This window comes from Periplaneta americana, chromosome 15 (assembly GCF_040183065.1).
Source record: "Periplaneta americana isolate PAMFEO1 chromosome 15, P.americana_PAMFEO1_priV1, whole genome shotgun sequence".
In the NCBI taxonomy this organism is placed as follows: Eukaryota; Metazoa; Arthropoda; class Insecta; order Blattodea; family Blattidae; genus Periplaneta; species Periplaneta americana.
This window is the reverse complement of record NC_091131.1, coordinates 101,041,433-101,055,498: the sequence shown is the minus strand read 5'-3', so window position 1 is coordinate 101,055,498 and position 14,066 is coordinate 101,041,433. Positions and strand designations below refer to the sequence as shown.

At 36.8% G+C, this 14,066-nt stretch overlaps 1 protein-coding gene across 4 annotated transcripts in view; it reads left to right on the top strand.

The window, feature by feature from the left end:
- The window catches only part of LOC138715218 (receptor-type tyrosine-protein phosphatase S-like), a 476,906-nt gene that overhangs the window by 284,490 nt on the left and 178,350 nt on the right, over positions 1-14,066 (top strand). For all 4 annotated transcript variants that reach the window (XM_069847896.1, XM_069847898.1, XM_069847899.1 and 1 more), the window contains one exon: positions 1,163-1,321. In XM_069847896.1, the coding sequence (XP_069703997.1) occupies positions 1,163-1,321 (159 nt within the window). The remainder of the gene's footprint in view (positions 1-1,162; positions 1,322-14,066) is intronic.

Here is a 14,066-nt window from a genome sequence, read left to right as displayed (position 1 = left end):
ACCTGCTTCCTTTGTGTGCGTACCCTATGGAGTGAGAGGAGTGCAGCTTTCGTGACCATGGCAATCGGGTGTGCTCCGAGCGTAGGATAAACTGAGCCCTTATAACGTTAGTCAGTACATGTCATACGGACGGAATACAATGCGGTTCTCCATTAGCCAATAATCAGGAATCTACAGTACACAGAGTATTATGCAGTTGTCATTAGTACTCATTAAGGAACGTAATTATTATATAACTTACCAATTAGTATAATTATTATATAACTTACCAATTAGTAAAAACAACAGAGAGGGCGGAGCCCGTAGGCATGGGCCGCCCTTGCTTATAACCTAATCATAATTGATGCTCTTTCTTTATTACATTTAGAGATTGGAATAGCACATTACACAAAAATATTTTGTCCCGTCGCTCTAATTTCCGACAGCTAATCGCGTTGCAGGTCGGCTACATTTAAACGTGTGCGTCTTGTGATTCGCTTATGAAGACGTTATTCATTTCTTAAGGCTCGATAAATACTTAATATAATCGTCGCCATTTTGGCTCTTTCTTTGGCGTTCGCAGAAAGCACACGAAGACGTTATTTTCCGCTCAATTACTTGCTGAATTACAGTGCGTTTGATTTATTATCATAGGAGCCACGACATGATAATGTTTAACGGTGTGGTAAATAGATTCCTCGTATGGTAGCTCGGGAACGAAAGAACAAAAATGGCGAACGATACTACCTACCTAGACTTTATAGAGCCTTCACTTCCTAAGACTTAAGCAAAGAGGCGGAGTCACGCCGGAAATAACAGCGTCGCGACTATAGTAATTTATTAAGTTGATAGTATGTAGCAAAGTATTATTAGTTTTCTGTTGTTGTGTGTACGTGCGCGTATGCGTGTGTTTTTTTATGTAAAAACGTACAGCGACTTGCCACCTAGTGCAAGAAATTAAATTGTAAATATGTAAATTTAAAGAATTTCCATTCATATTTTTTAACGTATGTAGTTTATATCATAGCAAATAGCGATGAACCAGATTAAAACAGGACATTACTTGCTAACATTGTACCGGTACTGTACGAAGGACCATGTAACATTTATTTGCCTATTCCACTTCCGATTTGTCCCGATGGTGTGTTACATTGTGGTATATCTAATCATTATTGTATTTTAGTGAAATGGGACACCGAAGAAAGCTTATTGGACTGCAATTTCATGAAATCAGAGAAGTGTAGGAGATGGAAGACTGTCACGCCACAAGGAAACGTGCAGAATTGGACTCCATCATCTGTTAATAACTTGAAGCCACCTCTATTTGACTACCGGTGGAATGGTAAGTATTCTTGTATTTGTTACTACAGTTGCAGCAGTATTAGTGGAAGGTATCTACTAAAAATTCTTAGAGAAAACAGTAAATGAAAAAAGTTGTGGAATTACTTCATAATAAACTCATAAGATCATAGATAATTGGCTGCTAGAAAATCTACATTGGATTGTCTGAAAATGTTGAGTGTTATACCATTAACACCTTTAAGACAAAATATACTTAAAATGCAAATTATTCATCTAAGTAGAGGAAATGTTTTAACCAATCTTGCCAGGTACATATATGGTTTACCAACCACTAGGGATGGAACTTCGGACATCAAACCTATGAACTTAACAACGTGCAATGCAAGTCAGGGTAGTCAGGGACTTGTACAGAGCACTGTTATGCTTGAATCAAAATTTTGCTCCGCATGTTTACGTGACCAATGAATTATAACATACATTTACGAAAGCGACTTACCTCATTCTCTTCATTGTAGAAAGTGGTGATAGATTTTAAATAAAAATTAATTGTGTACTGATTTTGTTGCAGTGTACAACTGTGTACATTCTTTCGACATCACACGATGTTAGTGATACGAATTTGAAGTACATGTTTATATTTATTATAATATTGTTACTATACGTATTATCTTGTGCCCGTTCACCATTTAATTATATTGCACTTCAGTGTTTCGAATATACAGGATTGATTTTTTTTTCAAGAACACTCTTCTGTTTTAGTTTAATCCTTTTATTGTTATCAACAGCTGGTCGTATAGAATTTAAAATTCTTTCATAACACGAGGGTAATTATTGTGTACACGTAATAGTTGGAGTAGGCAATTTTCTAGACATTCTTTTAAACCAGTTGTTTACAATGTGGATTCTCAAATTTGTGGGATAGAATATTCTTACATCAGATACAAGTCATAAAAAAGTGGACTGATCCGAAATCAAAACAATGAACAATTTCAGACGTTCAATATGTGTTTTAGCTTCACAATGTTTTTGTAAATCACTACGCTTTTTAACTTTTATGTCCAACTTACACACCTTATACCATAATATATTTTTGTCCTTGGCTGAAAAATAATCATATTGGCGGAATTTTAATATATCTTTACAGTACCTACCTCCAGGGTGCCAATTAACGGGGGGATGATGGGAAATTTTCCTCTGTTGGAAAATTATCCCCTTGTCATAAATTCATATTAACATCCCTGCCAGGGATAACTTCTATCCCTCTCACAAAATATAATTGTTTTAATACGAGTAGGCCTATATGTACTTTATAAAGTAAGCAAAGAAAATAATATTGATGTATTATCATCACCGGCAAGCTGCTAACAATCAATAACTCAGAAATTACACATCTTATCTTAAGCCTGCTCATGGATATAATTATTATTATAATCAAGATGCAAGACAAGCAACTCAGTGCGACCAAGCGTTGAACAGTATCAAATGAGGATAATAATTTTATGTAGGCCTATGGTTTTCTCTATCTAGGATTCTATCCCCCATAATCAGAAATCTTAATTCACACCCTGCCTACCTCCACTAGATCACAACTGAACTCCTGACGAAAGATGTACTTTGTAAACAGAGAATAGGCCTGCTGTGTCGAAACAACCTATGAGAAAGCAGTAAACAATGTACAACTCGCACCCATTAAACTCCGAATGAACAGAGCTCTCTTCACGTGACGTCTCTCATTTTGCATTCGAACCTGAAGTTACAGCAGTAAAGTAAACAGCTGACGTCATTCTATATCCTGTGTTCCTCAAACCTGTAGCCACCTCTAGGCAATATTTTGGTGTCTCAACTTCGTTCCATACGGATTACACACATTGTGACTTTTATTTTCTTATAAATAAAGCAATCAAAATAAAACAAAATTAAAGAAAAGAGAGGGGAATAAAGGTAGAAAAGGAAACAAGGAAAAACAGGGAAAAACAATATGGCGTAGAAACCAAACGCTACAATATAAAGTTGGTGATTTAAAAATGAGAATAGCAGGAAATAATGTTTTAGTGCTCTTGCTGTTCAGATGGTGACGTCTTGGTTCCAATTAAGTTTAGTATCAAGATTTAATACTAATTATTTCAGTGAAGTAGTCCACTGAATATCTGATGATAAAATATGATAATCCTATTGTTTGGTCGAGATCTGCATCTAATGTAAGTTATTGCGTCAATTAACATTTCATGTTATTCTCTATTAATAGAACCTATGTTCAAAATGTGAAAGAAAAATTTGTCTTTGAAATGCATTAGGCCTATTTAAATTTTAAGCGGAAGATGCTAAGTCAATACCTGTCATTATTCTGTCGTCTGTGATTCATGTGAAGTTAGAGTAGTTAACACTAGATGACTCTGATCGTGTTTCAAAATTAATACCGGGTGTGTACAAACTTACATCCGATTTTTATTCATGCAAGCATACCCCGTGTAGGCTAGAATGATTATTATTATTATTATTATTATTATTATTATTATTATTATTATTATTATTTGTGAAGCTGTTGTTTGGTGTGAGTACTATGTGATTACTATGTTATGATATGGTTATGGTTCGTTTCAGGTAACCATGATGTTGAAACAAATAAACAATACTTCTTGCATTCAAAATCGGGCGAAACTTTTTACACACTCGGTATTTTCATTTTCTCTTTACGAGAAATAGACCGTAACAACGAGTGAAATAGGATACGATGTAAGCACATAATATGTTCATTTCATTTTCTTATTGTATTTCATAGACCTTACATTAGCATTGAAGCTCTAAGACAGTGATCGTCAGCATTCGCTGAAATAAGTAAAATGTAACGAGTGCAACGTAATATGCTCAGAAGAGAGAGATAGGAAGCATACCCGCCAGCAGCCACGATGCACGCCAGTGCAATGTCTTATGTGCGGGTAAGAGACGCTAGCCCGAGGGTGCTCTGTGTGATGACCGCTGCTTTAAGACGTGGAACAAATAAAAATTTTACAAGATTACAATTTCTTGGCGAAATGAAGTGAGGCCGAGGATTCGCCATAGATCACCTGGTATTCGTTTTATGGTTTGAGAAAACCTAGGAAAGAACCCAACCAGGCAATCAGCCCAAACGGGGATCCAACTCAAGCCCGAGCGCAGCACTGGTTCAGCAGGCTAGCAAGTCTCTGGCTGAGCTACGTTGGCGGCTCTACAAAAATTATACAGTATAGATGATTCAATTTACAACCTAAACAATTATTCATCAGTTGAGTTATAAAAACATAATTCATAGCAGGTAAATTAATTCAATTTAAAAGCATAAACAATTCCGTCAGTTCAGGTATACAGAAATTGATAACACATATCATGCAAATTACTTCAATTTACAAGCATAAACAATATTCATCAGTTGAGCTATATACAGTAGATTACTGTTCAATTTACAGCATATGCGATTCATCAGTCAAGCACAAAAATATGCAATATATAGTAAACAAATTAATTCAATTTACAAGCATATTTTAGTTGAGCTATTTTTTTTTCTCTTGTACGGAGGAGAATCCCAAAGGCTTGCACTGCAGTCTGAGGCTTATTGTACTTGCCACTCCTATTCTATGAAGGATTAGTTAGCTGAACGGCCGCGCTCTTGTACAAGTACAACACGCCGCATCGTTAACTTAACCCAGGCTATCGTATGAATGCTGCTGCTGCTGCTGCTGATGATGATATATGAATTAATAAAAATGGCGAAATGAGTCCGAGGTCCAACGTCGAAAGTTACCCAGCAATTCTACTTCAATTGATTGAGGGAAAACTCCGGAAAAAAACGACAACCAGGATTTGAACCCAGGCCCGCTCATTCCACGGTCAGACGCGCTAACCGTTACTCCACAGCGGTGGACTTAGTTGAGCTATACAAAATTACGAGTACATAATTCATATGAAGTATATTAATTCAATTTACAAGCATAAACAATTCATCAGTTGAATTATACAGATTGCTATTCAATTTACAGCATAAACAGTTAATCAGTTAAACTACACAAAAATATACCTTACATAGTAAACAAATAATTCAATTTACAAGCATATTTTAGTTGAGCTATACAAAATTGTACAATTCATATTAAGTAGATTAATTTAATTTACAAACATAAACAATTTCTCAATTGTATAGAAGGTATGAGTATGTAGAACTGTTAATTCTGTTCTAAATCTTTTCTCATGGACCTTCAAAGTTTTAAGATACCGGTAATTAGGCGGTGCATTCAAGACTGTAATACATGAATAGCGAACTCCTCCTTTTTTTTATAACAGCTTGTACTGGGACATCACTTTATTTTTACGAACATTTTTAACATTAACCTGGCTATACTCGGAAACACTGTTGCCCCCTTCCATTACAGGAGTTTTATGTTACTAGTGCAATATGTAAACAAATCATTTTACTAGGTATAGGAGGAGAGAAAAGTAGTGTATCCATTTATGTTGTAGGGAAATACGATACCGTAATTTCACACAACTATGGTCCAATATCTCATCACTTTTTAGATTTCTCAATGTAATTTACAAAATAAAACTATTAGAAGAATTTTTTTTGTTGATATCAACTTTAGAAAGGTCAGGAATTAATATCAAACACTTTTGTTATTCGAAATCTAGTTGGTATATGGAACATCTTTTCATAAACTGTGGACTATAGTTCTGTTATGAAGTCACAACTATAGTCCATTGAATATATCCTAATATAAATCGCTCATGGACTACAGTTGAGAGGATGTTTTGCAACTGTGTGATACAGCAGTCAGTAATTTTTAATATAAAATACAGATTTTGCAGAAGACAGTGAGAAAAATTATTTATTTCTTAATTTTAACATAACCGCTGTTTCTTTAAGAAAAATACAATTTGTATCAAATAATGAAATCAATATAAAACCCCCCAAAAAAAATAAGACAACCATTCTTAATCAAACTCAAACAATCTCAAACAGATACATAATCAGTTGGTTAATTTTTTGTTTAACTCCATAAACCTTCAAGTTCAGGCACATGGAAAAGCTTCCTTATTGTACTTCGCTACTTTGGCTTACTGATAGATCGTTTAATATCTTTTAAGGATGGTTTGAAGTATCTTCGAAGGTCTCTTCAATGTCTGACAAGTTCAATGAAGTTCTGATGCCAAGGAATATCCATCTTCACTTTCACGGTAGAACTCTCTACTGCCTTCCCCTTGCAATAACCTTTGTTTCTGCTTGAGCAAATTGCAATTTTGGAGGTAGATGGTAATGAAAAATTTTCAATATCTTCTGCTGAAATACTTTTACCTGACTCAACATCAAGTTTCTTCTTTCTCCTCTTTATGGATGTTCCTTGTTCTATTGCTTGATTCGTTGTCATTTCTATATATTTTATTAATGTGTCTGAAACAGCACTTCCTTCTGGGTTTCTGACGTTAGGATCAGAACGTGATGGCACACTTTCTAGAACTTCAACTGCACAAAGAGGAAAGATTCCAACTTTCCTGAATCAAACTTGCAAATTTGCTTGCGATATCGGAATACAGTAACTTTATTCCAGAGCTTATTTAACAATGGAGGAAATACATTTTTGGAATCTGTTGGCATGCTTCTTCCATCTAGTGTCCCTTTTCATCAAGTATTTGCCGCCAATGGTATTTCAATTTCGAAAACAAGTTCTGTTTAGTGGTTGCATCAGATCGGTCACATTTGGAGACTGAAAAACCTGTGATAATTAATTCTTGTGACGTTCTGAAAAGCATTTTGCCCAACGTCGTCCAGGTAGATTCTTAGTGAATGCTGGTACTTTGCGGTCTTGGCTATCCAGGTACATTTTCACATTACACCTGAAGTAGAATAAAGTTATCAGAAATCCAAGATTGGACATGGATATAGCATGTTCGACGAATGCACGAATGCTTTTTTTCTGAAGACAAGAAGAACCATTGTCAATCAGATGAGTTTAGTTTATTTTCATGCAGTGCTCTCGATTTAGGTATTATAGAACTACGAGGTATTTTGTACTTTTCTGCGGCTTTCCGCTGCGTTAGTACCTTGTTGGTGATATCTTTTATATAAAGTTTCATACTTCTGTCATCATATGGCTTATAGGAACTTCCTGCCAACTTTCTACGAAAAATTTTATTAGGTGGCACCAACAAAGCCTATAAAAAATATTCTGTAATGTGAGAACCAAAACCAGAAGTCGGAACACAACTATAGTCCACAAAAATGATAGGACCATAGTTGAACTCCAAGCACCATTTTTTATTATTCTTCCAATAAATATGAAAAAACATATGCAACTGTAAAAATATTCATTAAATGCAGTGGCGGTGCGTCAATAAGAGCACAAGAGCACGTGAACACCTTGTTTCCATTAATGCACGACTTACTTACTTACTTACTTACTTACTTACTTACAAATGGCTTTTAAGGAACCCTAAGGTTCATTGCCGCTCTCACATAAGCCCGCCAGCGGTCCCTATCCTGTGCAAGATAATCCAGTCTCTATCATCATACCCCACCTCCCTCAAATCCATTTTAATATTATCCTCCCATCTACGTCTCGGCCTCCCTAAAGGTCTTTTTCCCTCCGGTCTCCCAACTAACATTCTATATGCATTTCTGGATTCGCCCATACGTGCTACATGCCCTGCCCATCTCAAACGTCTGGATTTAATGTTCCTAATTATGTCAGGTGAAGAATACAATGCGTGCAGTTCTGTGTTGTATAACTTTCTCCATTCTCCTGTAACTTCATCCCGCTTAGCCCCAAATATTTTCCTTAGCACCTTATTCTCAAACACCCTGAACCTATGTTCCTCTCTCAGAGTGAGAGTCCAAGTTTCACAACCATACAGAAGAACCGGTAATATAACTGTTTTATAAGTTCTAACTTTCAGATTTTTCGACAGCAGACTGGATGATAAGAGCTTCTCAACCGAATAATAACATGCATTTCCCATATTTATTCTGCGGTTAATTTCCTCCCGAGTGTCATTTATATTTGGTACTGTTGCTCCAAGATATTTGAATTTTTCCACCTCTTCGAAGGATAAATCTCCAATTTTTATATTTCCATTTCGTACAATATTCTGGTCACGAGACATAATCATATACTTTGTCTTTTCGGGATTTACTTCCAAACCGATCGCTCTACTTGCTTCAAGTAAAATTTCCGTGTTTTCCCTAATCGTTTGTGTATTTTCTCCTAACATATTCACGTCATCCGCATAGACAAGAAGCTGATGTAACCCGTTCAATTCCAAACCCTGCCTGTTATCCTGAACTTTCCTAATGGCATATTCTAGAGCGAAGTTAAAAAGTAAAGGTGATAGTGCATCTCCTTGCTTTAGCCCGCAGTGAATTGGAAAAGCATCAGATAGAAACTGACCTATACGGACTCTGCTGTATGTTTCACTGAGACACATTTTAATTAATCGAACTAGTTTCTTGGGAATACCAAATTCAATAAGAATATCATATAATACTTCCCTCTTAACCGAGTCATAAGCCTTTTTGAAATCTATGAATAACTGATGTACTGTACCCTTATACTCCCATTTTTTCTCCATTATCTGTCGAATACAAAAAATCTGATCAATAGTCGATCTCCATTAATGCACGACTAGTTTTATTATTTTAATACCGTATTGGCGTAGTGGGGATGTATATCAGGATCGAGTATTTTAAACTTCCCGCATCTTGCATAAACTTTTTATGTAAACTTGGCAACATCCGTTCACGTACAAGCCGTGCTCTTTTCAAGAAGGTTACAGAAATTTCACGCATGCGCGGGAGAAAATTGTCTTTCGCTGGCCGCTTATGACTCGTCAAGACCACAAAGCATTAAGTGAACAGTGAATCTATCCTACAGATGGCAGGTGCATCGATGCCTATCGTTTCTGTATTTTAGCCTGCAGGTGTCAGCATCTCACTGTCGGAAGGTTTACTTTATGTCGAAGTGTGTACAGTGCTGCTACGAGAGTGTAGTTTGTGAATTACTATACTTCAGTTTCGGCATATAGCATAGTTTGGCTTTCAAACACGTGCTGGCTGAATGTAATGGTGGTATGAATTTAAATATCTGTATGGTGATGTATATTATTTAAGAATAATATTTACTAGCATGTATTTATAGTAATCAATCTATGCGAATGGGATTACAGTACTGGCATAGGCTATAGTGTATCAGTGCGTTGTGAATCAAAATATATTACTGAACATACGCTTTTGTAAATTGTTTTATGTATTAATTTTTAACAGACGTAAACGATGAACTCTGTTCAAGTAATTTTGAAGAATAAATAACTGGGTAAACTGGCTTTCCAGGAAAAATTGGAAATAAAAAGACTAGGTTTCATTATTATTATTATTATTATTATTATTATTATTATTATTATTATTATATGTTGTTTTGAATTTATATACGGTTTTTCGACAGTGAAACATTGCAATCATGACATTTCATATTAGGCTAAAAACGTACGATTTCAAATTCTCTTCGATTTTGAAACACAAAATTGTGAACACACATAATATTTTATCACGAGCCGCCACTGATTAAATGTATGTAAATACTAAATTAACTGTCATATATACCATCAAGAACACAGAAATCCTTGTTGTGGTAACTGATAGCAGAGAAAGTTTCCAGTGGACGAGGTAACATGCAAAACCTAACTCCAATTGACAGTTGACTAGCGACGAAACATGGCAGACAGGATGCGTTTCATAACCCTCACAATATTACTATATCTATGCTCTATGCTTTAGTATTTAAATAATCACTAACTGTCACTAGGAACTGAGATATCACTGTTTTCGTGAGCGAGTGTCTTTGGACCATAGTTGTGGCTTAGGACCATACTTGTGTGAAATTACGGTATTACGATTTTCAGTTTGATCATCACTTTTACGGAATTTATCAAAATACAGTAGAGTAGTAACATTTTTTTTTTCAAAAACTCAACTTTTCAGGCGGCTATGTTCGTTATGTAATGTCTACTTTACTTAGCATATTAATTATTGGTGTTAACATAAAATATAGAGAGTGCATTTAAATTGAGGGGGTCATAAGTAAAGGGCTGTAAGTGCACTTAAGTTACTTTTGAGAAAATGGGTTTTAAATATTTAAGCTTTCGTAAAACCGGTGAAATTTAAATTTAAATTTTAATGTGTGATGCGATTAAAATATCCCTTTGCCACTAAAATTTTAGATACTTTTGCTTACACTGGATGCACTTAACTCATGTTATTACAAATGTCACTACCATTCCTTTGCTTCTAGCCACCTCAATTCAAAAAAAGCTAATCTGAATTTTTAAACAAGTTGCTGAAAATGGTTGCCGTTCATTACAATCCAGGCTTCAATTCAGTACGCATATTATTAAAAACATTTTGAAGCATATTCTCTAAAATTGAATTGATCGTTTCTTGAATATAATTTTTTAGTACGATATTATTAATATAGGTTCTTTCTTCTATAGAAAACGCAATCATATTTATGAAACACACTATACACTGCAGTGTTTACTTCACCGCTTGAAGACTTCGAATGCCAGTGTGTCTGACGGGAGCAAGGACATTAGTGAAGGGGTGAGAGTGAAGTACATTCAGAAATGCAGGTACAATAAAAATGCAAGTAAAAATAAAATTATGTCCCTGTATTAACAGAGGGTAGCGGGTAGATGGAGTTCTGATTTATGTCTTGTACGGTATTAAAATCAAGAATGTCTTGTCCAATAAAAGACTATTGTTTTGCGGTATTCTCATTATTAATTTTTCATGTATTTTTTGACGAAACAAACTTACTAAATATCATGCGAGATTTTCATTTGGTTTATATAAAGTCAAGAGCGCGAAAGTATGCATATCTTTTGTGATATTACTTATGACAATTTTTAACGATAGAATGCTATCGTACCTAATTTTGACGTATAGTGGATAAACAATTGAGCCTCATTAATTTTCCCGCCAAGTGAGCCTCTCCTTCTAAATGCCTCCATCTGTCATTTGCCGACTATCAGTTGTGACAGCAGGTTGCAACTTACACGCTTAGCCAAGTTATTATAAGATATGCTTGGAAGTGTACGACAGATTTACGTATCAATAGTATTAATAGAAAATTTTCTGTCAGTACAGTTTATTTATTTATTTCCTTATCCTAAGAGTGTTTTATCAACAAAGTAACACTAGATGATCTGAACTTTCAACTATAATTTTGCAGTCACTGTTGTTTCCGATGTCTTGTGGTTGCCGTGTTTTCCGTTGTATTATCACTGTAGCCGTCGTTTTCCTTGTATTTTCGCTGTCGCTGTTGTTTCCATTGTAAGCTATTGCAGCAGCCACTGTCGTTTTCATTGTGTTGTGGTCGCCGTAGTTTGCATTGTATGCCGCGGTCACTGTCGTTTTCGTTGTGTTGTGGCCGCCTTGCTTTCCACTGTATTGTCGCTGTCGCTGTCGTTTCCGTTGTATTGCCGCGGTCACCATACTTTTCGTTGTTTTGTGATCGCCATGGCTTCCGTTGTATTGATGCGGTCGCTGTCGTTTCCTTTGTATTGTAGTGCCGCGGTCGCTGTTGTTTCCATGGTAAGCTATTGCCAGTCACTGTCGTTTTCGTTGTAAGCTATTGCCCCGGTCACCCTTGTTTTCGTTGTATTGCTGCGGTCGCTGTCGTTTCCTTTCTATTATATTGTCGCGGTCGCTGTTGTTTCCATGGTAAGCTATTACCGCACTCACCGTCGTTTTCGTTGTAAGCTATTGACGCGGTAACTGTCGTTTTCGTTGTATTGACACGGTCGCTGTCGTTTCCGTTTCCGTTCTATTGTGACGGTCCCTTTCGTTTCCATTGTATTGTCGCAGTTGCTCTCGTTTCCGTTTTCGTTGTATTGATGCGGTCGCTGTCGTTTCCTTTGTATTGTAGTGTCGGGGTTGCTGTTGTTTCCGTGGTAATGTTTTGCCAGTCACCGTCCTTCTCGTTGTAAGCTATTGTCACTGTCACCCTTGTTTTCGTTGTATTGATGCGGTCGTTGTCGTTTCCTTTGTATTGTAGTGTCGCGGTCGCTGTTGTTTCCATGGTAAGCTATTACCGCACTCACCGTTAATTTCGTTGTAAGCTATAACTGTAACTGTTGTTTTCGTTGCATTGATGCGGTCGCTGTCGTTTCCGTTTCCGTTCTATTGTGACGGTCCCTTTCGTTTCCGTTGTATTGTCGCAGTTGCTCTCGTTTCCGTTTTCGTTGTATTGATGCGGTCGCTGTCGTTTCCTTTGTATTGTAGTGTCGGGGTTGCTGTTGTTTCCGTGGTAATGTTTTGCCAGTCACCGTTCTTCTCGTTGTAAGCTATTGTCCCTGTCACCGTTGTTTTCGTTGTATTGATGCGGTCGCTGTCGTTTCCTTTGTATTGTAGTGTCAGGGTTGCTGTTGTTTCCGTGGTAATGTTTTGCCAGTCACCGTCCTTCTCGTTGTAAGCTATTGTCCCTGTCACCGTTGTTTTCGTTGTATTGATGCGGTCGCTATCGTTTCCTTTGTATTGTAGTGTCGGGGTTGCTGTTGTTTCCGTGGTAATGTTTTGCCAGTCACCGTCCTTCTCGTTGTAAGCTATTGTCCCTGTCACCGTTGTTTTCGTTGTATTGATGCGGTCGTTGTCGTTTCCTCTGTATTGTAGTGTCGCGGTCGCTGTTGTTTCCATGGTAAGCTATTACCGCACTCACCGTTAATTTCGTTGTAAGCTATAACTGTAACTGTTGTTTTCGTTGTATTGATGCGGTCGCTGTCGTTTCCGTTTTCGTTATATTGTCGCTGTCTCTCGCGTTTCCGTTGTATTGTTGCAATTGCTCTCGTTTCCGTTTTTAGTTGTATTGATGCAGTCGCTGCCGTTTCCGTTCTGTTGTCGCGGTCCTGTCGTTTCTGTTTCCGTTCTATTGTTGCGGTTGCTGTCGTTTCCGTTGTATTGTCGCGGTCGCTGTCGTTTCCGTTTTCGTAGTAATATCGCGGTCGCTGTCATTTCTGTTTCCGTAGTATTGTCGCGGTCGCTGTCGTTTCATTTGCTTTGTCGTGGTCGTGTACATCGTACCACAATTTAGTTGATTGTACCACCTTCCATAATTCATTATGATACGTAAAAATACCATAATTTCCATAAAATATGGAAATGTATTATACTTCTCTGTTCAGTTTAATGCAATGTAGCAATTGCCAGACGGTTCTCAACACTTTCATTAATGTTATTGCACTTCATGTTTTGCCTGAAACAAAGCGGAGAACTCTCCACTCAACAATGACTGAGTTATTCTGATTCGTTTAACAAATACCTGCTTCCAGTTCTTTTTCATTATTGAGATACATTAACTTTTACCAATTGCAGTAATTTAATAAAAAAAAGTGCATATACGAGCACACAGTAAGTGCATGCTTCTATTTAATTTTATTTTTGACGTACCATAAAATACCCTAATTTAAAGTGTTGGTACCATAATGAGTGGTTGACAGATTGGCATCACTGCTGTCATTTCAGTTGTATTGGCACTGTCGCTGTTGTTTCTGTTGTAGCTAATTGCCGCGGTCATCGTTTTCATTACCATGTTGTGGTTGCTGTCGTTTCCATTGTAATTGTTGTGGTCGCTGTCCTTTTAATTGTACTGTTACGGTTGCTGTCGTTTCCGTTGTAGATTATTCCCGCGATCATAGTTTTTATTGTCATGTTGTGGTCCTGTCGTTTCCGTTGTATTTTGTGGTCGCTGCCATTTCCTTTGCATTGTCGATGG